General features: G+C 39.6%; 1 protein-coding gene across 2 annotated transcripts in view; it reads left to right on the top strand.

Moving 5' to 3' along the window:
• LOC131430655 (epidermal growth factor receptor) overlaps positions 1-26,941 on the top strand; it is a 295,688-nt gene that overhangs the window by 212,657 nt on the left and 56,090 nt on the right. The window contains exon 1 of one of the 2 annotated variants that reach the window (XM_058595779.1): positions 10-1,101. The exons of the other annotated variant lie outside the window; for it this stretch is intronic. Coding sequence (XP_058451762.1) covers positions 897-1,101 — 205 coding nt within the window. The 5' untranslated portion in view covers positions 10-896. Of the gene's footprint in view, positions 1-9; positions 1,102-26,941 lie in introns of those variants that run through there. 2 annotated transcript variants of the gene reach the window in all.

The raw sequence follows: 26,941 nt of genomic DNA, 5'->3' as shown, positions 1-26,941 counted from the left end.
TACAATGCTAGAAGGTGCGCAGGCGCGTCCGGATTTTCGCTACGTTTCTGATTGTTCTATTGTTTTTGTATTGCTTCCGTTTGTGGGTGATGCGTAGAAGTGATCGTAAAAATTTTCGCGCCGAACCGTTAGAGTTGTAGAACAAAATATTGTTTTGGTAAATCTACGTCGTTTCTTGGGAGGCTTGGAAAATCTGAGAGTAAAATTATTGTTACATAGGTGATAATTCGTTTCGCGAAAATAAAACGAATCATAAGGAATCTACTGGAACCAAACGGAACAACTGATCGCGATTAGGAACGTGTATTATCGAATAAGTGCTTGTACCGAACGGAATAATCGAACAGCTCGCCAGTGGCAGTTGTTGATCGTGCTTGTGTGGAAATTAAAATAAGTCGTAAAATCAGAATCGCTCGTGTGACACGTTTTGGTGGGGCTGCCCTTTGCAGTAGCAACAGCAAGGAACGCATACGGGCAGTTGCTGTGGAAGGGTAAAGTTCTGAACCCGGGGATCAACGAGTGGCACCAGTTAACCGGTGGTCGGCAGTGTGCTACGGTCATTCTGTGACCAATTGGATGTTTATGTTAGCATTTGCCCCGTTCAACGCTTCAGTGGTTACTGGGAAGAGTGCGGCATCGTCGAGTGCTGGTCAAAACATAGAGAATGTGCAAATGATTCGTGATATTTCGTTCCAAAGTCAGTGTGCAGAAAAGAAATCAGCCAAGAAGAGCTTCATTGCGTCATACAAGTGTTAATTCGCGGAAGTGATAGTTCACGATTTTTCCGCGTGTCTGAGTTAGTCTTCGGCAAGGAATTAGCAATAGTTAATAATGCGGTCTCGGGGAACCAGTTCCTAGAACAGTTCCTGCGGTGAGTCGGTGGTGATGCGGACAGTATGAAAGGATACAACACGAGTTTAGCAGCGGGTTTGCTGCTGCCAACGGTTCTGGTCATTAGTGTGCTAGCCACTATATCCCATGCCCGGGAACGGACACCTGGCTACGAAGCCTACCGGAATCGGCAGCAGCGGCTACAGATGGAACGCGAAGCTCAACTCAAACGACTGGAGGAAAAGAACTCGGAGTTCGTCAAAGGCAAAAGTAAGTCTGTTTTTTTTTTGCTGGAAAAGGATACATTTTTTATCAAAACAGTAAAACGAACAAACAAGACATTTCGTTGTTTGCACAATCGGAGTATATTTTTTTACAAGAAAAATAAAAAAAACTTGTGTAAATAAAAAACCCGTCTTATCACGGCGCGAAACCTGTATGTCCTCTAAATCCACCTCTGGCCCCGTCTTGTTCCATTCGTGAAACAGCCTATCGACGCGTCAATTTCGGTAGATTTATACTGTCCCAGCAGAGTTCAGTTAAGCTGTTTGTCCAGAAAACTTACGTATCACTGAAGGTAAACAAAAGCATATATATTTTATCAGGTAAACATACGCGCTTTCCCCTTTTTGGTTACCATCGTTTGTCATCTACGTAGTCGTCGTCGTTGCCGTGGTTTTCCATTGGCCAACAGCGGACGCACGTACGATGAGATGGTAAACATTCTGTGGCGGGAACTCGCTTCGCGCAACTCGTAAAATCGTTAAAAATTCCAATACAATCGATAGCGTTAATATTGTGATCTTGATCCACAGTAGTTGGGCTGCATATTTTACCCGTCAAGCAGCTTGGAACTACCGTGTGTAACGTGTGGATTCACAGTTCTTCCTTTCGACAGAGCGGGACGAGGACGAGTTGTTCAGTTGGCATCGTATCAAAGTGCAATTGATTTATAATTCAAAATTCCTTATCGCTAAACTGCGATAATTTTTTAGTCTTCGACGTTTCCGATTGTCCAAGATTTAAGTTATAAAATCTATGATGATAAGTTTATAAGGCTTACCATTCGTATTCATTCACTGCTTGTTGAGATTATCCCAAAACCTAAATAGGTTATGTTCTAAATCGGGTTTTCTAACCAACCTCCCGACATTAGCAAATATTACAACTTTAAATATACAAAACTTTTAATGGCACTTGGTAGGTTGCACAGTTTTTTTTCTGGAAATATTTAAAAAGCCAGAAATTTAGTACATCACATAAACAAATTGCGCTTTTCCAATTGCGCAAAAGTTACGGGAAATATACAGCAAAAAGGTATTCAATATACAGGTAACAGATATCTCCATACGACACAATTCAAAAGAACGTCAAATGGCTGAATTTTATTAGAACAACCAAAATATTAACATATATCGCATTTCGCGCAAGTGCGTTTCAGAACCTAAAAATATATCAGAAAGCATGAAACTTGTGTGAAATCTACTGTAAAAATGTGTCATTTTGTGCACAGCTCTCAGAGGACCTAAATATACAGGATTTTTTTTTACAAAAACAGTGTTTGCTACTTGGGTTTCGATTTCCCAAGGATTCGTTTCACAATGGCTCAATATCTTTCTGTTGGATGAATTTGTGGAGTGTTCGGAAGATTGCAGTCATTTGGTACAATGTTGCTGTTGTTTCCTGCATACCCTTTCTTCATTATAATGGCAAGACACACAAACAGGCGCCTGTGCTGGCACTAGCCTTTTTTTTTTTTTGAAAACATTAATTAACATAAATCTGCTGATTAACTATAGTATATGTGGTTATGAAGATTTTGCTCTTCACACTGCGACTGCGAATAGCTTGCCAAATCATGTTTTTTTTTCCTGAGAACTACGAAAACTTTTTGGCCTTAAAACAATTTTCGACTTTTCAACGATGCAATTCGGTTTAAAATTCATGGTACCAATAAGCAAACCGCACGATGACGCACCCAATAAAATTATCTTAGTCGTGTTGATAATATCTTTACATTAACAAAAAAATGTTATCTGAAAACTATGGCTAGTATTTACTGTGCGCATACTTCAATCAGCAGAACATTGCGGTGGTTCGACTAATGAGAAGACAGTTAAATACTATAAATATTCGTCTTTTTATTGTTTTAAATCTTGATTTGAAATCTAAAATTAATTACGACAACCTTAATCCAAACGAAAATAAATAATGATGGATCTTTTTTACTAGAAATCTACATAAGAGAGTTTGGTAGAACTTGCATTTTCAATATTGATCGAAATGAAACAATTGTGATGGTAGTAGTTTTACCTTTTTTTCGATTTTAAGATTGTATGGCACTACGGAGGCGGTACCGATGTTTCGAGTCTTTGTCTCCTTCATGGACCCATTTCTGTTATCAGGTTAAAATCAAGCGAGCCTTATGACTTCTTTTGGAAAATTTCGAGTATTTTCGTTGCATTCGAATTCTGCGTCAATCTCTGCTCTAAAAGGCACTCCGCAAATATTAACTTATTGAAATCGGTACTGTTTCCCAACCAGGCACGCTTCACTGGTACTCACACTCGCAAAGTTACTTCACCTGAAAAATGGTATTTGCACTAAGCAGAGGTTTCGAACTTCTAGCAGCTGGGATCTTGTAAACATCTTCGGATCGTGTAAAGGCTAATGCAAATTTTTTTTGTAAAAAGTTTCATGCAGACCCAAACAGGGTTATTTCAAGATAGTCATCCAAATGTTTGCCTCGCTTTACCATTACTCTTATGAAATATGCTCTCTTGGAAGTTTCTAGCAACAGTAAGGTAAATGAGCAACTGCATTGGGGGTCGAGCATAGTGTGATGGGTAAGACAATCGACTTTCACGCAACCTACTTGGGTTCAAACCAGTGATGGCCCAGCACACGAGCCAGCTCGCTTACAGTCCGTGTGCTGTACCTTTCCAAAAACACGCACACGAAGTTTGAAGCACACGCTCGTGTGCCGTGTTGCTACTAGATCGAGAGTCGAATACTTCGAAGAACCAGCTCGCTATGCTGGCTCATGAGCTGGAATGGGGAGCTAGCTCGTGAGCTGGCTCATGTGCTGACTTGAGTGTTGGTTTTTTTTCTTTATTTAATAATATAATATAAATTTTAAGCACACAGTGTCCGCTCTTGTATTGTCTCTTGTCAGCAGGTGGACTACACGAATAGCACACGCTCATGAGTCTGGTTTGAAAAGCACAGCACACGAGCTTAATAGGCACACAGTGCAGGTATAGAGCAGCTCGTGTGCTGAGCTCGGACATCACTGGTTCAAACCAAAACTCCGCACATAAGGCCAGGCATTTTTTTTTAGTCTGATAGTCCAATGACTACAATGGTAAAATCTCTACTATCAAAACAAAAACAGCGGCCCTTATTTCGGGTATCACTACACGATGAAAACCAAGTGAAGTGCTGGGACCCTTATTATCGGTATCACTTCACGGTGAAAATCGAGTGAAGTGAATGTAGGTCCTTAGCACGGAAATCGCTTCAAAGACAAAAGTCATTATTTGAATGAACTTGATGTCATTATGAACATCACGCCACCAACATTTCGTTGAAAAAATGAGTTTTTCCACTGCAGTGATCACTTCACAATGCGTGATACTGGTAATAGGGAAAATCAAGTGAAGTGACATGTAAGTGAAGTGAAGGTGAAAGTGGAAGTGAGAACGGTAATAAGGGCCAGCATCTGAAATGGTAGCCGACCGTTAATACGATTTCGCAAAGAAAAGTTCGATGTGTTCAACCTATCTCAAGCTCCACTGCCTAGCAGCGGTTTACAGAAAAAAAAGATTCCATATATTTCGTTAAAACTCGACTCAACGAGTTTCAACCAATTTCGTGTACAAAGAAATCTGTTCACCGAAGCCATCGTTCCATCGATCAGCCCCGCCTTAATGCAATGTTTGCATCAAATGGATTCAAACATTACATGTTTGTCTTCGATTTTTTTGTGGTCCAGAGCGAGGCCTGTCTTCAACACTGAAATCTAAAAAAAAACCATTACTTGCACAATTTATCAGTTGGAGCACTACCACCATAAACATCCACAAGCATTTGATGCGCTTCAGCTGCACATTTTTTTCAATTAAAATAGAAAACTTTCATCTTCGACTCGTCAGTACATAACAGTTTATGTTGAACCTAGCAGTTCAAAATAAACTGCTAGACAGACATAAAGTTTCTGTTACTTACTGAACACTTTTTTTCATTTGCACCGAAGTGCAACGAACATGCTGTTTGGTTAACACAAAATTGCTCATAATTAACACTGTGAAAAACAAGTTTAAAAAAACTGGAAACAATATAATGTAAATATTAATGACAGATGTATAATCTCTTGAAACTATCGATATCAGCTGTTGCTGTTAAATATTCATAACAGCCAAAGCTCATCTATTGGTAACCGTCTGAACTAATTTGTACTTTGAAGATTATTTTTACTCAAAGGATCGTGCTTTGTAAGATTTTTAGATATTTAATCATTCTAGGATGTGATAAAGAAAATATTTTTTGGAACTCGCTCGTAGCTTTTATGAATAATGCCAGGAATGTTATAGAAGAAACCTTGTAACAAATCAAATCGAAAGCGAAGAGTCTGAGTAAATTTTAACTAACTATGAAGAAAAGCTTGTAAACACTTGGTTACCTCACCATTTGATTACCATTGATATATTGTCAATTCTACTAGAAAAAAACATGTCTTGAAAATCAAAACGTGTTTTGATTGTCGGTACCAGGTTTCACCACCAGATACCAGGTTTTTCTGATGTTTGTAATTGGATTTTAGCATTCCGAACTACTTCAGAAACATCTTCAACTTTAAAAGTCAAAATCGGTCACATTCAGATAAAATCGTTTATTTCATCATTCAAAACATCCTAAATACGTGTTGAATCAAGTTTTGTCAACCTAAATAAATGTTCTTGGGAAATGTTTAAGAACTAGTAACAAACTGAGGAACTTGTTCTACATCAAACGTTAAACTGCGCTTTTTCGGTCATACAAAAGGATCAATACATGTTTTTTCAGCAAGCAAAACTTCATTTAGGGGTTAGCCAAATTTTGTGCTAAGGCACATAACCGTTTTTATTATTTTTACGTTTCGTCTTTGACTCATCAGTGCAGAGCAGTTCAATTTGAACTGCTCTGCACTGATGAGTCAAAAACGAAACGTAAAAATAATAAGCAAAACTTGTTTCACATAAATTTCAACGTACAATACACAAACAAAGTATGCTACTTGGGAAACTATCTATTTAGAAAGATGTCCACAGTGAATGGATTTTTTCATGTGAAGCGACATGCGGCCAGCATACTTTCGTACGTCACTTGCCTGTTGTAGTACATACATGGACTGCCTTGTCGCACCACTATGTATGAAGGAATCGGTTCGACAGAGCAACATTTCCACAAACACAATCCAATCGGTCGGAATTTGGGTCCACATTTTAAAATTATTGTCAATCAAACTTGAGCCGGCAAGCAAACCCAAAGTTTATTTTCCATGGGTTCACCCACAAGGCAATCACGTCAAAGTGGCTCACATAATCACAATTCATCCAGCTAAACCTGTCCAGTATCTGAAAGATTGAAAAATACATAATGTTATTTTCAATAACAATGAAATATATTTCTCAGTAATCCAAGAAACAAGGAAGCAACTCCGGACTTTTCTCGTCGTGCCTCGCCCATTAAACATTTCGGCTGTCTGGACCTTCAGATGACTTTTCTCAAGGGTCGTCAAATTTTTATTACTCTCACGGAACACTGATTTCAGCTCTAGGTCGCTGTTCGGCCACCACCACTAATATCAATCTCTTCGTAAGCTGCCCATTTTAATGATTCATGCCACGATTTCTCGCGAAATGACACCTTTTCTGATTCTCCAGACACACCACACCATCAGCATCAATCAAACATTATTCGCAAAATCTTACAACGGCTTCACCTTTTTTACGATTTGACTCACCAGACCAGATACACTCCGCACCTCGCCGAAAGGTTAATTCATTTGGCATTAATCATCACAGCGACTGTCTTGGATTTGTTGTGCTCCTGGCGAGTGAGCGAAGGAGAGAACCTCCAGAAACGTCAAATTCCCCACAGCTCGCTTGCTTCGATTGCTCACCACGTCGTCCTAATGCGAGAAAACCAAAACAACCGTTTGAATCGTCTCGGTTTGCGGTTTCGAGGGTTCCGATCCGGTCACATATGTGTGAGTTAAGGTATTTTGTGAGAAAAATAAAACAGATCCTCATACCGCAACTTGAGCATCTGTGTGATGCTGAACGGGAAACGTACTGTGGACCATAACAACAATAACAACCACAACAACAACAACAACAACAGCCGCAGCAGCCGTAGCAGCAAAATTCAACGATGACGATGACCAAAGCGACGAAACAAACAAAAAAAAATAAAAAAAAAAGCATGATTCGAAGAAACGGCATTCCGAGGTCAGCAGCAATCCAGTGGCCGGTTTTGGATTTGCTGTTTGCAAACGAGCGTGCGACGCAAAATCCGCGTAAGGCACCGTGTATCGCCTGTTTGTGCATTTGATGACCGTTGCGCTGTTGGTTGGAAATGTTGGAGGATGACGAATTTGCGCTGCCCCTGATCACGGACCCGAGCTGGATATTGTCTAGCTCCAATGGGCAGACCGCGATTGGTGCCCAGGGTTTTCATCTTGATGTTTATCTGAAACGAGAAATCCTGCGTCCGTAGAATTTACCGGTTTCGTAAGTGGCTTCAGTTCAAATTGTCCAACTGAGGCCGATACAAAAACCAATAAGATCAACTTATTAACCTGTAACCGAAGCTGATCCCACTCTCTTTTTATTACTTTCCTCGTCCCGGAAAACGGGATCGATATGCAGGCTGCTTTGCCGGGACCTTCAGTTCAGTTCAGAGGCGGGCCTTTTGGAACTTGGAACTTCTTCGTGCCGGTACCTGAAACTACACTACCATCGTCAAGTACACTGTGACTGCCTGCGGTCACGAAGAGGAGATTTCCACAACAGCAACGAAAAAAATGAAAACCGAACGGTATCTAGATTCAGCTAACAGTAATGAGACTTTGGCAGCACCCAAATGAAGCCGGCGGGGGGGGGGGGGGACTTGCACACAGGTTCCAATATCCAGAGATGTAGCGCACCAAGCTCACACCACTCGTAAGACAAAGAAACCCAAACAAAAGCTATTATTGTGGCGAATGGTGGCGTCCTTCCTTCGTTTCGGCAGCCTCCGGGGAACGTTCTGGGGTCCTGGGCGAGCATCAAAGATCACGCTTGCCCGATAGCTATTTTCAAAGATTCCCGCTTCGTCCACCTTCGATCCTTCGATCATTGTTTTGCATGACCGAGGCTGCTCAGCTCGCCGCCCGATTCGCGCTCTCCAATACGTGCGAATCGTGTTTAATCGTAAAGTTTGTGTTTTATTCGAAAGGCAGGTTTCCTTGGGTGCCCTGGTTGGTTCGCTCGCTCGCTCGCGAATTTTTGTGTGTTTTTTACTCTCTCTCCTTTTCGATTAGAGCTGCCGCGACGACTCAGCGGCAGGGCGGAAAGCGATGGCAATGGGAATGGGCTTCAAGATGCCAGATAAATTATAGGGACCGTGATGTTATGCCTGGGCTCTAGGGGCTTTGAGAGTCAGACTTCGTTCGGCGGTCCATGGACGGATTGCGTGCGAACTCTATAATTCTAGCGAGGTTCGGTTCGGTGCAACTTTGCTCCGAGCCGAACTTTCGACCGGGTTGATCGTGCTTCACTCTAGATTAATGATATAAATTGGAGTAAAAACAAAGGGTTCCGGGAAAAAGTGGCTCATTGTGTTTTCGGATAAGCATATTTTTTGCCTTTCTCATTCCTCTGCTGGTTGGTTGCAGGGAGTCAATCTTCATTGCAACTGGGATGGACACAATATGGAAGATGGCTGCGAGGATGATTCCCAAGTGCCGATATCGGACACCGTTGCGAGAGTTTCCACGCTGCAGCACCGGCTTTTGCACAAACGAAAGAACCCGGATTTATCCCCCACTCTCCGCAGCCGATACGGCCATTTATGAGGGTTGTAAAATGTTAAAAACAAATTATGCTAATGGTTCGAGCAATTTAGAATGCTAATCAGCATCTGCTGGCGCTATTGCCATAAATGGTAATTTGGTGGTGGCATGTATTTTTAAAATCAGGGTTCCACTTTTGCGTTATCCCTTCAAATATCCCGTTAGGAATGATAAAAACCGACCGCTGAATAAACGTGAGAAAAATAATTTAAAAAAACATCATATCTGAAGCTTTTTATGGTGTCCATTTGATTGTGGTTTTGCTGCAATCGGTAGATTAGTATTGAGCGGCCAGACACTCGGGCTGCTTCCGAGTGGTTTGACATTTATCAACATGAAGCGTAGCAATTAATCATGTCTTATCTCTGTGTCGTAACCATTTCGGTTGTGCGTAGTGTGGAATAAATGAACGACACACATTGAATACATTTGCGCTTAAAAGGTTAAAATTAGTTAAATTTTATCTAATAGATTGATCAAGAACTATTTCATACAAATAAACGAAAATGTTGGAGACAGAATATTCGATCCCCTCCTAAAAATCGAACGAACCGGTTTGATCAACAAATAACATTTTTGTTTAACTTTCTGTGATATTGAGTGCCAGATTCCAGAGGGTGTATCATAATCAACTTAAATCGATCAACTTATGAGCATTCAATTATGACTGAATCGTTATCTGAAAAAAGAACTGGAACCTTGATAAGCATCAGAACACTTCGATTGCTTTGAATAACCCCCATCGGCTTTTTTTCGTACTCTTCGTCTTCGACGTATTACTGCCTACCAGTATCAATTGAGCTGCGAATGCAACTTGTTTCATTATCCGACTAAACTGAATTATCTTCAACTGCATCAAAATTTCAAATGATATGGAGAAGTAACGGAACGGAGTTCGATGAAGCAGTAATATTTCAAACAACCATCCAATTTCTTCATGGCAGTTTCAATTAAACTGATTTTACCACTTAGTAGTGAGAATGATTTTCGTTTGTAAGCACTAAATTTGTTGGTTGAAAAAATAAACCGTAAAAAGTAAAGGGTAAAGAATCTGCAAGGAAAGCAAAGTAAAATTTTGCTATTACATTCTATTTAATGAATTTGACCAATCTATTTCGATAGTTTTCGCAGCCTATTCTTAGCATACAGAACCATTGATTGGCTAGCCCAAGATCCTATTGACAAGAGACATTCACCCTTATTCTGAATAACGACATATCATTTTTTCGATCGTACTCCATTCGTATTCCCAATAACGCTAGCAAAATCAAAGATACACTCCAATAAATTTTGAATTTTACAGGTGACTTAATTCCTCATACGATGTAATTCATAAAGATCTAATTTGTCAAATTTTATTTGTAATGACTTAATGTTAGAATAAGTTGAATTTTAGTGGTTCCGACTGTAACTTGCATTCTGTTAGCAGGTGCGACTGTATGAATTTAACTGTACCTTTTACCAACCAAGCAGATGTATGCTTCTGTGGCTCAGTCGATTAACAGACGTACTTGCGATCCAATGATTCTCGGTTCAAGTCGCGGCGAGTTTTGGACACAATATTAAATGTTCTTCGACGTAAATTTGCGTGAACTGTGACACTACATTTATGTGCATCTAATAAGATGTAAAATCACAGGGTTTTTTTTAAGTGTGTAACTAGGATTCGACCGAACCATATTCAATCGAAAAACCAATACGTCATTACATACATTTTGTCCTTATTTTTGCTATAATATGTTACACAGCAAAAAATTATAAAATATAAAGGTGACGCAAATCTACATATGACACAATTCATACAACGTAATCCGTGAAACGACTGAATTTCACAATAATGATATCAATATACGTCGAACATACCCCGCATTTCAAACATATGTGTAAATTTACATGCTTTAGCACTTAAAAGTATGTCAGAATGAATTAAATATAAGTTATATTTCCTTTAAAGTAGAGTTATTTTGGATGCTCATTTATGTCGGTCCCAAAAGCCGTAAATTATTTCATTAACATGATTATTTCTATTTGTGTACATATAATCTTCATTTTATTTACTGCAAATGTAATTTAAGGGGATTCGGTTCAACGAATGCAATAATAATGATAAGAGTCATACCAATTATTCGTTAAGCTTTTTCAAGTAATATTTTTCGCTTGCATTTTTCTGCACTATCTTTGCCCAGCTAAATCTGTTTTGTTGAATTTCTCAAAACTTCTTTACATTAGGTGGTATTTTCTCTTCTATCAAAACATCGATCTCTTTTACCATAGGACGAACGCAACAATACTTGAAATCAATGGTGATTTATTTTAATTGCAGTACCATTGTTTTTTGTTCGCTAGAATTGCTTATCGAAAAACTGTCATTATATCGTCATCATACACGACTTATGATTGCATCGAGCGAGACACGAAAGCGAACTGACATAGAGAGACTGTTCTGGTTTAGTAACTTATGTGGTAATTGGTCCATGCTTTTTCTGTATAATATTAATGCGGAATAACTACTTTTAATCGCAGAATAAACTCTTTTCCACTAAATGTTGATGTTTTATTTAATTTTGATGAAGCGTGAGATTGTTCAGTTGATGCACATATTTAAGGGCTGAGGCTAGTAGGTCGCGTAAAACCACGTGGCTCGCTGTGCGTATTACATTTCTCTCCATGCTCTCTCGCAAATGTGCAAAATGACTCTTGATGTGGCCGGGTGGCCAAGAAAGTTTTGATGTTTTCGGTTACAAGTTTGACTACATCACATAAAATCCAAGAAAGCTCTCGCAAATGTGCAAAATGACTTTCGATGTGGCCGGGTGGCCAAGAAAGTTTTGATATTTTCGGTTACAAGTTTGACTACATCACATAAAATCCAGGAAAGCTGCCGCTTGTTTGGCAGCCTTTTTGAGCCAATTTTATTTCTCTCTCATGTTTCGTCACGTTACCAGGGAACTAAAATGGTGCCGCCATAGAAATGGACTTACCATTACAAAAATAACATTCACTTCATTTTCATCGCGACAACATATAAGTTTTTATGCACTAATCGCATCTAAATTAAATTATCTAGACATTGTCAGGATAGATTTTTGATCCATGCATTTGAAAGTGAGATATTCAATGAACAAGTTAAAAGTTGCCGTTTTCAGCTATGCAATTCTTCCTTCAGAAAAAAGACTTTCCCGATCACTAAACTCAAACAATCATTCTAAAATTTTCACAGAATAATCTAAACTAATTTTCTAAGAGATTGTCAGTTGGGTTTTTTGATATTCGTCACCGTTTCTGAGAAAATCAGATTTAAAGCGTGAAAATAGTCCCTTAAAACGCCCTAAAACACACTGGCCTCAGCCCTTAATCAATAAATTTCGAGCTCCATCGTGCGGTCGTTGATGCATTGTCATGTCAGAAAACTAGAAGAATAAAAATCGATAAAACTGATAACACTTGAAAATATTCTCGGTAGCTGGCTGCCCAGAGCATTAAATACACGATAATATATATCGGACTATTGTTGAGAAGCTTTCCTTTCCCAAGATGCAGCATGATGAGAAAACGTAGAAACGCTTTCGGTGATAGCAACATGGGTCAATGGATCCTACAATAACCATTCGATCTTTTCGATCTTTCGCATACATACTTTTTTTAACTAATCAATTTTAATTGCTCATGTAATTTTGGAATTGATACCATTCCAACTCAGATTGAACATCTGAACAGCGTATTCATCGGCCGCTTACATTTTCATCGTTTATAGAGAAGGATAAAGAAGAGAGAATATGTTGATGCTTCATCTACTTGACGCAATGACAACGACTCTTTAATTCAGGCGGAACTCACACAGAGCTAGATTTTTTTAAACTATTCAAACAATTAACACCAACAAATGCAAAACAACCTTAAATTTTCTATAGTTTAACCATAATTGTATTCCCCACTCTTTAACTCTCCCACCAACCTTGTATGTGTATGTATATATGTAAAATAATAATTGTAATTATATTGTACGAAAAAATACAATACAGACTTTGGCATCTCTGAGCTAAAGCTATGTGCCATATCAAATAAACGATCTGAAAAAAAAATGCAAAACAAAACTTGTTTTAATCTATTTAGTTGAATAATCATGTCTGTCTGAACCGGTTTTGCAAACAAATCGAAAGTTTCCTTGAACTCTCCACTATGAAGATTTTTCAACTATTTCGTTATAATACTTGTGTGGTTCTAGACCACAACTTAGTTACCACGTTTCACCTCGTTTCCGTGACAATTAGCAATCAGTGCATTTCCATCACAGCAACCGTTTGCTACATTTGACATCTGCATCATTATCATTATTGGATTTAGTAGAGACAAGAAGGTTTTCGTGTTGGATTGGAAATATCGAAGATTTCAGGAATTCAGAAATCACATAATGGCGATCCTGCCAGGAGACAACAGTTAGTTTGTTCGTCATAGCAAGTTGACGGATGAATTTTTTCTCAAGAAAAGCACAAAAAGAGAATAGGTAAACAAATGAATGCAACCTAATTTATACGTGGGAAAACGCGGCCACGATTCGGAAGGAGGTTTAGTGCGGATCGGGACAACCGCTGAAAAAAATGTGGACGCGGACCGGGACGGCCGTGAGGAGTTCTAGTGCGGATCGGGACGGTTGTTAGGAGTTTTAGTGCGGATCGGGACGACCACTGAGAAAAATTTGGACGCGGACCGGGACGGCCGTGAGGAGTTCTAGTGCGGATCGGGACGGCCGTGAGGAGTTCTAGTGCGGATCGGGACGACCGCCGAGAAAAAAATTTGGACATGAGCCGCGACGTCTACTTTATTTGGAGATGATGAAGGATGTGTGGTTCTAGACCACAACTTACTTACCACGTTTCGCCTCGTTTATGTCCCGTTTACACTTCTGCTGGCTGCCAGCATGCTGGTGTCAGTGTACTGCCCTCTTAGGAAAAAACGTTCAACTGTGGTCCAATGATCCAAAGTATTAGACCAACGAAGGACCACCGTTGAACGTTTTTTTCCTAAGAGGGAAGTAAACTGACACCAGCATGCTGGCAGCCAGCAGAAGTGTAAACGGGGCATTAGCAATCAGTGCATTTCCATCACAGCAATCGTTTGCTACATTTGACATCTGCATCTTTATCATTATTGGACTTAGTCGAGACAAGAAGGTTTTCGTGTTGGATTGGAAATATCGAAGATTAATATCGTAATAGTGACAGATAGATACCAGTATTTAAAATGTTATTTGCATTCATCCTCAGTGTATCAGTTTAGAAGTCTGTCCACTAATTGCTCAAACCCCAAACAAGTTTATATGAAAATCTTAGACTATTACTTCTGATATTTCCGGAACTAAACTCCGGAATGGGTATAGTCGTTGTAAGTTTATATTGCCATCAACCAACATGCATTGGGAGAGTTTAAAAGATATTTTCATTTGTATTGTATTGTTGTCGTATTGTTTTTCTACAATATTTTTTATTCGGGTATAAGACCTTTCGTTTGAATTTAGGCTATTGAACTTCGGTTCACCCGAATAAAAATATTGTAGAAAAACAATACGATTTGCTGTTACAAAACCTGTCACAATTTTGCTTTGACAAAAGAAAAAGATTTTAATGTATTGTTATACACTATTCAATCAATTGTGAACATGCTTTTTACAATAGAATTTATAGGTTGTTAAGTATCGTAGCAATGCAAATCATAAAATTTTCTCATACATGTTTTCTTGGAAAACAATAAAGTGTACAATTTGCATATTATTTTAAACACCACGTGTACAATAAATTCAATTGTGGAATCGTTGAAACGATATATTGAATCGTTGGAAATGAAAATACCCGAATAAAACATATTGTAGAAAAACAATACGATTTGTTGTTACTAAAACTTCCACAATTTTGCTTTGATCATTGAAAAATATTTTCATATATTATTATACACTATTCAATTAACTGTGAACATGCTTTTTACAATAGAATGTATAGGTTGTTAAGTATCGTAACAATGCAAATCATAAAATTTTCTCATACATGTTTTCTTGGAAAACAATAAAATGTACAGTTTGTATACTGTTTGAACCACCACGTGTACAATAAATTCAATTGTGAATCGTAGAAACAATATATTGAATGGTTGGAAATCATGTCAAGATACAATAAAATGTATAGTAAACCATAGATCTAATTGTGAACCAATTGTTTATGCTGTAAAATTAATGGTTTATTTTTTTACGGGTAATCTTGTATTGGAACCCATAGAAGTGGTAGTGAATCAATTGTTTATGCTGTAAAATCAATGGTTTATTTTTTTTACGGGCAGCTTTCTTCAAGAACTCAAATCTTCGACTGCTATTTCCAATATTTTCGGATCCGTTTATTTTATCATCAACTTGGAAGATTTGAAAACTAAAAAAATCTACAAACCTATATAGACGAATTTGCTTTCTTCCAGATGACAACTCATATAGAAATATTCTTGAAACTTGTTCGAACTTTGTACTTACGGAATCGAAAATCGGATTAAAATAATATTAACAATTTTATGTTTCTCGCTTAAACCTTTCATTCCATAAAACTTTTTATCTAAGTTTGTTGAAATCGATCCAAACATTTCCAAAATAATTGAGTGCATATTGTTGCCCCATACATAAACTCAAACAACATTGTCGAGCGTCAGGAATTGGTTCTGGAACAAATAATATTGAATGTTTTTATATTGTTTTTGAATTCGCCGTTTATTTTAATGATTTTTAGAAAAACAACAAAGTTTGCAATTCTTAAGTGGCAAAAAAAACGGTGTTTTATTTAACATTTAATAAGCTTTAATTCGATATAACATTTTTATAAATCGTTCATGCTGTTCTTTAGGTAACCTGTTTGCCTCACTCAGAGATATGATACGGATATGAATGAACGTGAAAAGAAGTGTTTCTATTTCTCCTGTTGAAAATTTTATCATGTTCTCTCTATTTTCGATAGATAAATTATGTAACAAACTTATGAGGTCCATATCATGCAAAGTTGGTCACTCGAGAGGTGAACATTTCCTTATAGTGACACCGAAATCATTTGTGGTTTATGAGTCGTCGTCCTTCCGGGAAGTAGGTGAAGTATCAACAATTCCTATCTTCCTCCTCTTTTCTTGCCATTCGAATAGGATAACGGCTCCAGTAGTCATTTCCTATACGAAAACCATTAGTTACAGTGAGATCTGCTGTCTCTGTTCGATAGATTGACCTTAAGGGTAAGATCGCGTCATAATGACAACATTATTGAACAATTTTCGCACTATTTTTTCTTTGGTATTGATTCTTAGAGTCGAAGCTATGATATTGTATTCGATTTTGTCACAATGTGTTGATAGAAAGTCGAGTAATCGGAAAAATAATATTGCGACTCTAATAATGAGATGACTATTGGTACAATTATTTATACATCCACTGTGGTCTGCGTAGTATTTTTCAGTAGTGATTTTTATTACTGTGCCAAAAGTATTTGTCAAGGGAAGCAATTTCAGCAAAACAAAATTGCTATTTTGTTTTACGGATTACTGAAATCTTGGTCGGCGTAATTTTTCCGAAACAAAATCTTGACCAACGAGCTTGACATGATCCCGAAACTTTGTAATCGTGATTAGAAATCAACTCAGTTCGTGGAGAAACCAGGAAACCGATTGCACACTGTTTACTTTGTACGAACCGGTCTCGAGAAGTCGTGAGTCAAGCAACACCGAAGTAGAGCAGAGATGCTTGCTGCTGTACTCGAAAATGCTCCGCTCGGCTAGTGCCATGTAAAACTAGTATTCAATTATCAATCAACCCAACAGCTAATGGCAGGGTACCTGACGAAAGGAACGAAACAAAAAAAAATAAAAAGAACTTGGTAAAATCTCCACCAACTAGTGCGCTAGACGCTAGTCGGACTTTAAGCCCCTACCAAACCGCCTAATTGCATGTTGACGTAGTCGACTATTCAGGGCCGATCACGAACTCACGACTTTCCCTTCGTCGGATCCATCCTGCCGGTCCGGCAGATTTCACGGTCTAGCTTGCTTACCTTCGATCGATCGGTCCTTCATCTCCATTCCACTGTTTATGCCGGGTGCGCATCTCCGAGGTCACCGTTGATTGAAAGCTGTCAAATTTCCCCCTCAAAAACGTGATTTACCGATGGACACTCTCTGACCAGCTCCATTGGAAAGATTTTCGATGAGAAAGCAACTGCTGGCACGACTGGACTAGGAACAAAAGGTTCTGAACATAATCGTCCAAGTCAAACAGCACACAGACCTTGACTAGCTCCATTGAATTCGCCAATTCCTCACGTCTGCTGCAAGCACACGGGATTGGCGCGATTGGATGACGATTGGAAAAGTAGCGTTCTGTTCATGAAGGTAATTGCTTTTCAAACGAGCAAGTAAATAACAATTACATATTTTATCTTCCTCAACTGGACGCATCCGTCGCTCCGGTGGTACCTCTTCCCGATGCTGTTGCACCGATTCGCCGATAAACGCCGATACCGCTGGAACAGCTGCGCCACACCAGGAAAATCTTACTACTGGCAGGTTTGCCGAGTGAATATGATGAACAGAGGGGGAAAAAAACTAAACTCGTTCCTGGCGCCTGACTGCTTTGCCGATGACAATTACGCGCGTCGCGATCTGAATTGATTAAAACCGGCACGAGCTCTCCAGGGCGACCAGGTTGCGGGCTACTGCGACTCGTTGCTATGCAGCAAATCACGCTCTGCTCTTTCTCCGGATTTTTCGGGGTCCTCAATGTCATCGTCATCGGTAATTAATAATGGCGAAATGTAGCATTAAGTGGGGTGATAATTATAATTATTTACTACGGAAACACACGGGGAACCGCCGGGAAGAGCAACGGCGGGGAACGCTCATTAATTTTTATGCATTATCGGGCGTGCATCTTGACTTTCCGAGAACTCGTCCGGGAGTACCACCGGTCAAGGAGACATTGGGCTCTGCATATTGTGGTCATTATGCGGTGCTGTTGTTGCTGCTGCTGCTGCTGCTACACAAGAAAGGCATAAGACACCTCCAGCCTCAAGCACGAAGTGGCCAGGATAGCAAAAAAAACAGACAGACAGAAACAAATTCAGTCGGGGGGAAAGGTTGGCGTTGGATGGCGCGTCTCGCTCGGGGCTATGAGGGAGAGTTTTCGAGTCTCAAGTATCACGATGAAGTTGCGAGATTGTGCAGTAAATCTTGCTGTTTAATGGATGTTGTTGGACCTTTTTGCTGCCTTGGTCGCGGTGGTCATTGACTTAGCTTAGCCGGATGGTTTGCTGTGCACACTTTATTTGCAACGTTCTATTATATGTAAAATTCGCACACGAAAATGACTACCCAAAAGGCAAAGTTTATCCTCTGATTGCGGTCAGTTCCACCGCCAACTCATCGCTTCGATTCAAATCAGAAGAAATGCCAAATCTCATCCCAGAAACATCATCCTACAACCGGAGAGTGAGAGTCAAAAAAAAAAAAGAAAAACAGAATCACTTCGGCTGCCACCGACCTTTGGTAGAAAAAACTCCAGAAAAGGCCTGTGGGTCAGCGGGAGGTGGGTCGATCTATTCGCTTCTTGCGTGTAAATGCTTTTAAAACATAAATATAATGTTCGGAATATTAAAATCATTTCTGATGATCTGTTCATCTAGTTCGTTTTCGGTTTCTGCAGCATCATCGTGTTCTTCGGTCGGGCTTCCAACCAGCCTGCCCGAGGCCCGTTGGGTAGCGCTATTGTTGTATACGCAGCATATTTTCGCCTGCACTTCATCCACACGAGCATGCAACCCATACCAGTACGGGATCGAGGTTTTGTTTTGAACCCAAACTTGCATGTAATCGTCCGATTCGATTGAAGCTTCCCTTGGTGTTGGTGGTGTTGGTGCACATAGCAGTACACTTCGGATGCCGATGCCGCTGCCGTCGCCGCCGCCGCCGCACCAGGTAAGCTTTCGAGAGGACAGGTTCCCCACTGGCTTGCAAGCGCTGACACGGTGTTGGTGCCAAGTGGACGGGCTCCGGACCCTCTCTGGTCTATAGTCTTTTTAGTCGCGATCGGTTTTCTTCGTTATGTTTTTTTGTTTTTCTGGTCGAACTCCTCCAGAGCCAGAGATCTATCCGAACGAAAAAAAAGGCTAAAAGAAATAGAATAAAAGGTAAATGTTACCTTTTTATGTCTGGTTTCTACGAAGCAGACTCTTGACTTTTAGGTTTGGCTAGAAAAAAAAAAGTGGCAGCAGAAGAAGACTGTATGTTTTGAAAATTATACAGTTCCCCGCTCGGAGAGTAACGGCTGATTAAACCCCGAAGACACCCAGAGCTGGTACAGCGGAGCATAGTAAAATGTGTGAATGTGATGCGAATGCCTTCGCCTAATTGCTGACTCGCTCGAGATTTAACACTAGGTCGTTAAATTTCTCGCACGAGGTCAGCTCCTCACGGACGCCATAACTCCTGTGCAGCAGCTAGGTAACGGCGGATCTTATGGACGACTTATGGTCGTTATGGTCTGAATCCAAAAAAAAACCGGTGATCGGTTCTCGCTGTCTGCCTGATCGAGCGCCAGCGTAAAAAAAAAAGTTTCAAACAAAGATTATGCTCTGAGTCGCGTAATTAGAACCATTTGGTGGCAGTGCATTCTGTCGGTTCTGCGCACACTTCATGACTGCAGAAAGCGGTAGATCACCACACCGTCATCGGTAGTCGGAACAGATTGGAATCGATGCAATTTCATGCCATGCACCATGGAAAAGTGTAATGATAGTAATTTTCCTGCTGCGGTAATGCTGCCACCACGGGACCGGTCTGATCTGATCTCGCGGACGGGGCGGGAACTTTGAATCGTGGCAGCCGCCACCGAACTAGATGAAGCTGTTCCGATTGCGACTCCGTGGAAGGTTGATTTTTTTTCGGATTGCTGACAGGCTGATTGCTGAGATCGGATCGGCCAGTGGAATTCCACGAATGTCAGTCATTAAACGACCAGTGGAGAAATGGCCGGGACTGTTGTTTGCTGATGCAGCTGCCAGATCGCTCGGTCGAACGCAGGAATATTACGCGGGTGCCTATCGCGGGACGAAATCTTAGCGTTAGGAGCGGATAATGACTAATTGGAGAATAGTTTCACCTATCTGTGTGATTGGTTCGTTTAGCGTGCAGCAGCAGGATCAAGTTTTTTTTAGAAAAGTACTACTGCAGCTAGGAGTGAAGCTATTATGGCTGCATTGGCGAAAATATTGGCTTCGAATGCATCATATGTGTGCTGAAGACTGAGTAATCGGATAAATACTGTGATGTCCTTACTAATGAGACGACTATTGGCTCAACTGCCCCATATCATTTGAATTAGTCTAGATGGCAAAATGTTCGTGTAGGTGTGTGTCAAAATATTTGAATAATTTTTCATAATAATTCCTTGGCTAATTTGCATAAATTTCTATTCAAACGAAAAGTATTATAACAGTTTAACTGAAATTTCAATTGAATTTTATCTGAATCTAACGACGGATTTCGGGATAAAATATTTCAATTTCCATGAATATTTTAATTGAAAGTGACAGTGCAAAGATACGCAAAATCAATTTGCAGGTCTTGTTAGTTCATGGCTAAATACAATTCGTTGAAACAGCTGTTGCGTTCTTTATTCTTTGGTTTCTGATAAATTGCCTTACCAAGAAGACTTCCGGATCCGGAAATATATGGTAAAGTATGTTAAAAATTGTATACAATCACTGAAAAAAGGGCGAAAAACCGTAAACATATTTCTAAATCTACCTCAAATTTTCTCCAATTGATAGTTTTATCAGTAGACGGTCAAACAAACCGTATTTGGTTATTCTTTCAAGAATTGAAGAAAATTATTTTGAAGAATACTGCAGAATTATATATGCTAGTATGATTGGTATGAGAAAGGCATCATTACACCACTAGGTGGATTAAAACAGGTTTGAGGTATCGTCATCACCGCAATCACTTTTTCAGAGATGGCTGAACCGATTTTCACCAACTTAGATTCAAATGAAAGATCTTATGGTCCCTTAGCTTGTTATTGAATTTCATCCGGAACTGAATTTCGGTTCCGGAGTTAGAGGATAATATGTGAAAATTGAAGAAAAACCTAGTGGTGTTATGATGCCTTTTTCATATTACTTATATTTTCCAAAACATTACTAGAAAATTCTAGCAAGTTTCGTTTTTTTTAACTTGAGTAAAATCAAAAACTTTCTTCGGTATAAACTACCAACTTTTCAATTTGTGAACAGTTATGTCAGGTTAACATAAATTTAAATTGTTGTTTTCGATTGTGGTCGCTCTACGATTTCAATGCGTTACTTGCATAATTGTAACGGTAAAATTTTACGGTAGACCACACGAGATTAATATGACATTAATTACAATAACTTACTTGTCTAACTTGTTTCGAAAATACAAATTGTATAGCGAGTTGAAAGAATATCCACAAACCAAAAGCCGTATTCTTCGATTTTATGAATTTTAAAATATTTTTGCGTTATTTATACAGTAAAAATATCTGAAAATTTCTCAGTTCAAAAAAAATCTTGTGATTTTACATCTTATAAGATGCACATAAATGAAACGTCATGTTTCAATCAAATTTATATGCAAGAACATGTAGAATTATGTGATTTGAAAACGAATGAAATAAAAAACAAAATATCGATAGCAACTCCGCCGACTTGAACAAACAAGCATCAGATCTCAAAGCGCGCCAGATAATCGACCGAGCCACAGAAGCACATATCTGCTTAGTGAATAATTGATACCTCTAAACGCATACAGCGTAGCATTTACAATTTCTTTCTGTGTTAATAAAGTGGAATTTCACAAACAGTGACAACGGAAATCTGCCTTAGACAATTTTCCATTAAATGTAACATAAATTTCAAAAAATCTATTCGCATATTAGTATAAAATTTATTGTCTTTTAATTTATGCAGAATAAACCTTAAAATAGATAATTCTCATTTTTCTTTCTATCAGCTGTATTTTCCATCATGATTGATTGAAATCAACATGTTTAGCGCGTAAATTTCACTTATCGTTTCCACACGAGCAACTAGTAAGACTGTGTGAAGTTATATAAACGATTTACCTGACCTGCAGATATGTGTTTCTGTGGCTTAATGAATAGGCGGACGTTCTGTAATCAAATGGTTCTTAGTTAAAATCCTAGTTGTTATCAATCGAGCTTATCTTTTTTATTTCGATTAATTTCTTGCATCATTTTTTTCAAATCACACGAACATTTTTAAGTTATTTCTGAGGGATACTTGTTAACCATCTGATACAATTCAATTTACAGGTTTCTTTCAAACTACGAAGTGGTATCGGTGCAAAAAGTGTAGCATAGGTTTAGTCCAATTGGCAATTGGTTTCAGTACATTTTTTGATGATTCACGTCAAACACGCGCGGTAACTAAATTAAGTTACATTGAAATAACATGAATATCTCAAACGCACACATGACACAAACTGGAACTGATCGTGACAGATACTTTTTCTTTTCTATATGGAAATCATCAATAGAAATTTCGTAACTTGCGCAGCAAGATGTTTTCAATGTAATCAAAAGCCTGGATATATAAAAAGACTCAGTTTTGAAGAAGTAGATTTTGAACTCTATCTCAAAACCACACAAATGATTGTTCCAATCATTTGAAAGAATGATAAATACAGAAAGTGGAAATCTCGACACCTGGGTACTTAGAAACATTAACATTCAGATTATGATAACGTTTATGTCTGTTGCAAATGAGTCTTCATGGTTGATTTGTGTGGCAATTATAGAGCTTTAGGAAACTTACAAAAGAGTTAAAAAGGAGTTGTTGAGGAAAATACGGCGCCCCGCTCGCAACAAATAAGTCTGATATTAGAACTATATAACTGTTGTATATAAAAATACGAAGGTGAAGAAACAACAAACCCCGTTATACAAATCTAACTTCAGTCAATTGCAATGCGCCCCTGTACCACGGAAATCAAGGCGCCCCATCCACAAAGTCAGCGACTAACCAATGAAATTTGAACAACTACGGCACTGGCTCTAAAGACACCCTGCAAGGATTTGAAATATAACCCGCAAACCAATTATCCGAAAGCCATTTTGGCGAAAATCATTTCGCCAAATGCCATTTCATCGAGAGCTTTTTTAAGGCAAGACAACCATTCGCAGACAATGTCTTATCGTCAAACTCGCCGAAATCAAATCACATCTGAACATATTTGCTCGTTTTGCCCAGTTCACCCAAAGCTATATTCTACGACCTAGCTGGCTGAATTTTAAGATTTTTGAATTATGCGGGGAAACGACATTCGGTGAAGCGGTCATAGGCGAAATGACCCTGACCTGCGGGTCACTTGTTATTACTCGCTGTATTTACAATTGTTAACAAGATAACCAATCATTCGACTAATGCTTTTCAACAATTTGAGTCAAAATTACAATGGAAGTGAAAGCTCCGGTGTTACTGAAACGAAATATTCTTGTATTCAATGATCCGTAATTAATACTATGCTGAAAGAGAAATGCTTCGCAAGAAAAAAATCAAATGCAATGATAATTTTGTTCGCTTACCAGTTCCATCACTGTCCATGGAAATGATTCCAGATACTTTTAATGGCAGGTAAATTGAAAAACTACTACCAAATTTTCAACTATTCAGGATTCTGTATAGTATGCAGTGAGTTATACCAACTGTCTTGCGTCATTGAAGGAAACTGAAAAGAAACATTTTCTAGCTTTATAACACACAAAATGATAAAAATGTTACCTCTAATCATAAATCAAATAAACATAGATTTCCCAGTGTAATACTAATGTAGTTGAGCAATCCGTGACAGTAAAAGCACCGTCTGGTGGAGAATGGGTGCGTAAATGCTCCTAAAATGCATGCATAAAGTTGCCTGCGCATTTAACACAACCACAGTAGCTAATGGAAAAAAGTACACCCGTTTCTCACTAGAGGTGCTGTTAGTGTCACCGTACAGTGAGAAATCTATTGTCGTTTTCGTTTTTAAATTGCACTACACTGGTGTAGCGAAAGCTGCACTGAAACCGTTCGTTTTTACCAATTGCACTACACCAGTGCTACACTTTTTCTGCACCGATGCCACTGGTGTAGCACTCATCAAAAGTTTGGTGTAGCTCTGTGCAATGGAATCGTTTATTGTAGTCAATGGTTACTGTTTATGTTTTCGTCATTTTTGTTCGTTTATTCATGCCTCAGTGTAGCACTGCACCGGTGTAGTGCAAATTAAAAACGAAAACGCCATATGTTTATTCGATTTATGGTACTAGATTGAGCAAAGATGTCAACGACTACGAGAAAATAGAAAGAAGTTTGTCCTAACCAAACTATTGTCTTTCAATCAACAAAAATATATAACTTCTAATAACTTCCAAAATTTTATGCTAAAACTATTCGACCAAACTTCAATTTGGGGCTCAACAAAGCCTCGTAAATTCCGTAAGTGAAAATATGTTTCCTATTTCAAAGAGTGTCAATATTGCCTCCGCCCACTAGTGTCGAACAATTATACCGCAAACTGCGATTGGGATGCGCCCAATAAAAACGCCCACCCCACCCGGAAAAAGAATCCACCGTTCGTCAAACCTGCTGGAATTCGGTTGATTAGTTCGTTCGTAGATGCGGGACAAGAAACTCTCGCTGGGACAGTCACAAAAGAATGGCCAGCAGCTGCCATGTCATCAGTCGATTCATTCGCATAGAGGAGAAAGGGAAAAAAATAAGAAACGCTCAAGTCGTAAGACCTGAAAACAAGAATCAAACGCATAATTTAATTTAAATACATAATTGATCCCATCGGTAAACTGCTCGCTCTCACAGCTAGAGGTGAAATATTCAAATGTCTTTTTTTTTATTCCCATGTCCCAAAGCTAGCTAGGGTCTATTCAGCACCGTCACCGCGCGGGCACGGGATGGAGCCGTGGTCAGTTAACGTTCAAATTATTATAACGATGCTTTCGGTCCTGGTTGAAGAAAAAAAAAAGACGGAGAGAAACAGACGCACGGGAGAAAATTAAAATCTCACAAATTTACTGGCAGCATCGAAGCATGCCGTGGTCTAAATTGGAAAACAGTTTTTAGTGGTTGCTGGAAAACAAATCAATTGGATCGTTAATTATCTTCGAGAGGCAGTGCCCAACTATGACTAGTGGAAGCAAACGCGCAGTACCGAAGAATCGTGATTTAAGCGATGGGCTAATTTCGATATTTTACCTTAGTTAGCACAAGCAACATCTGTGGTGTGCAATTGGCAATTGATTTCCTTCTGATGGCTGCTTATGGTTTCCAGAAGGCCACGCGCCGCAGATGTCGGACTAATGGTTGTGCTTTGCTTTCCCTGGCTTAATCGAATCATGTGTACGTTTTGATTCAATGGTCTTCGTGTCATTTTAGGTCTCCAGGTGCGTTCCATGGCGGAGTATTTGGTATTTGGCGTTTTGTGGGCGCAGACAACAGCCTTGTTTCCTGGGCTTTCGTGTAGTTCTTCTATTGAGGTAAAATTAATAATCTCGAACCTTTTTCATGTTGGAAGTGAAAATGAAACACAGAAAACAGTGACAAACAAGAGTGCATTGTGATTGCGGTTCTGGAGTGTAGTTGGTTCTGCTTTGTAGAACTGGTTTAAGTTTATTCGACCGTCAACATGCCATGATTACACCCCTGAACATTAGTCAAACACCCCTTTTCGTCATCAGACGGAACTCCCATCTGTGGAGTTCGGTGAGCGCGCTGCAGCGCATAGCGGGCTCCAACATCGTACTTCACACTATTGTCTCCCATGGTTCAATCCTGGCGCGGGTCGGCTAAGCGGGTACACAGAGGCGCAAGCAGGCAAGCAAGCATCGTTCGCATACGGATGTGGGTGTTTTGTGGATTGGGTGGCACGCGAGCAAAACAACTTCACCGTCGATTTTACGCTGCTAGCGGAAAGCGAAACTCCAAACAATCGCCCACGCACGCAACGCGATCCGCAGAGAGTGGCGGCTGTCGTGGGTTATCTCGCATGGTAAACAAAGATGTCACAGGCGACCGCAGTGCGCCTACTGCGTGAACCGCGACGACGATTGAATTCGTCGGAGGTTCGTCGCTTATCACACGCTCGATGTCACCAGAAATGCAAATCAACTGCCACAGAAAAAAAAAACAGGAACGAATCCTTTCCTTATTCGGTCTTCCGAAGTTAGGAAACCATTCACTTGTCGCGCTGGTGAAGCAATTCATCGCGGGCGGCGGTTCGATTGTCGATTGCAGAATGATGTCGCCATCTGGTACTGGAACGATTGACTGACTGACTGACTGCCTCCCGGCCCCCTGGTCTGCTCTGTTGTTGTGGACTGACGCGAGTAGAATATTTAATATTTTATTGCTTTTGTTTTCGATGGTGGAATCATGGCTCAGAACGGGCAAGCAAACTGCTGTTATTGTGTGTCTTCACTCACTCACTGTCTCGCAGCATTAGCTGTTTGTGGTAGTAGGAAAAATTGCCAAGCATATGTTGGCTTTTCCATACACAATACCTCAATACCGGTAGAGCAGAACTAGCGAAAGCGTGGGAGTTTTCACTCGTACTACCGCTTGCTATTATTGATGCCGCTGCTGCAGCACCCCGTTTCTCACAGCCCCACCCCAGCCAATTCAATGGATGGTAATGATAGTGTTTGGCTTATATATTATGGAAATCAGTTACCCATGTACGGCAGTGCGGTAATCCCAGTGCTCTGCGTATTGAGGCTGCCCGAGTTCCCTGCGGGTGTCCCAGCTTTGCGGTTGAATTATATAAGATCGGCAATCGTAGATTGACCACTGAAAGTTTGTTTGTCGTCTTCCCACCCAACCGTCTGCGAGTGTGAATATGAGTGTCACGCTTCTTTGACAATGAACTAATGTGATGTATTAATGAGCACGAGGGGGTGTCAATCAATCGAACTGA

Source organism: Malaya genurostris, chromosome 2 (assembly GCF_030247185.1).
Source record: "Malaya genurostris strain Urasoe2022 chromosome 2, Malgen_1.1, whole genome shotgun sequence".
NCBI classification, from domain to species: Eukaryota; Metazoa; Arthropoda; class Insecta; order Diptera; family Culicidae; genus Malaya; species Malaya genurostris.
This window is presented reverse-complemented; position numbering and strand designations above follow the sequence as displayed.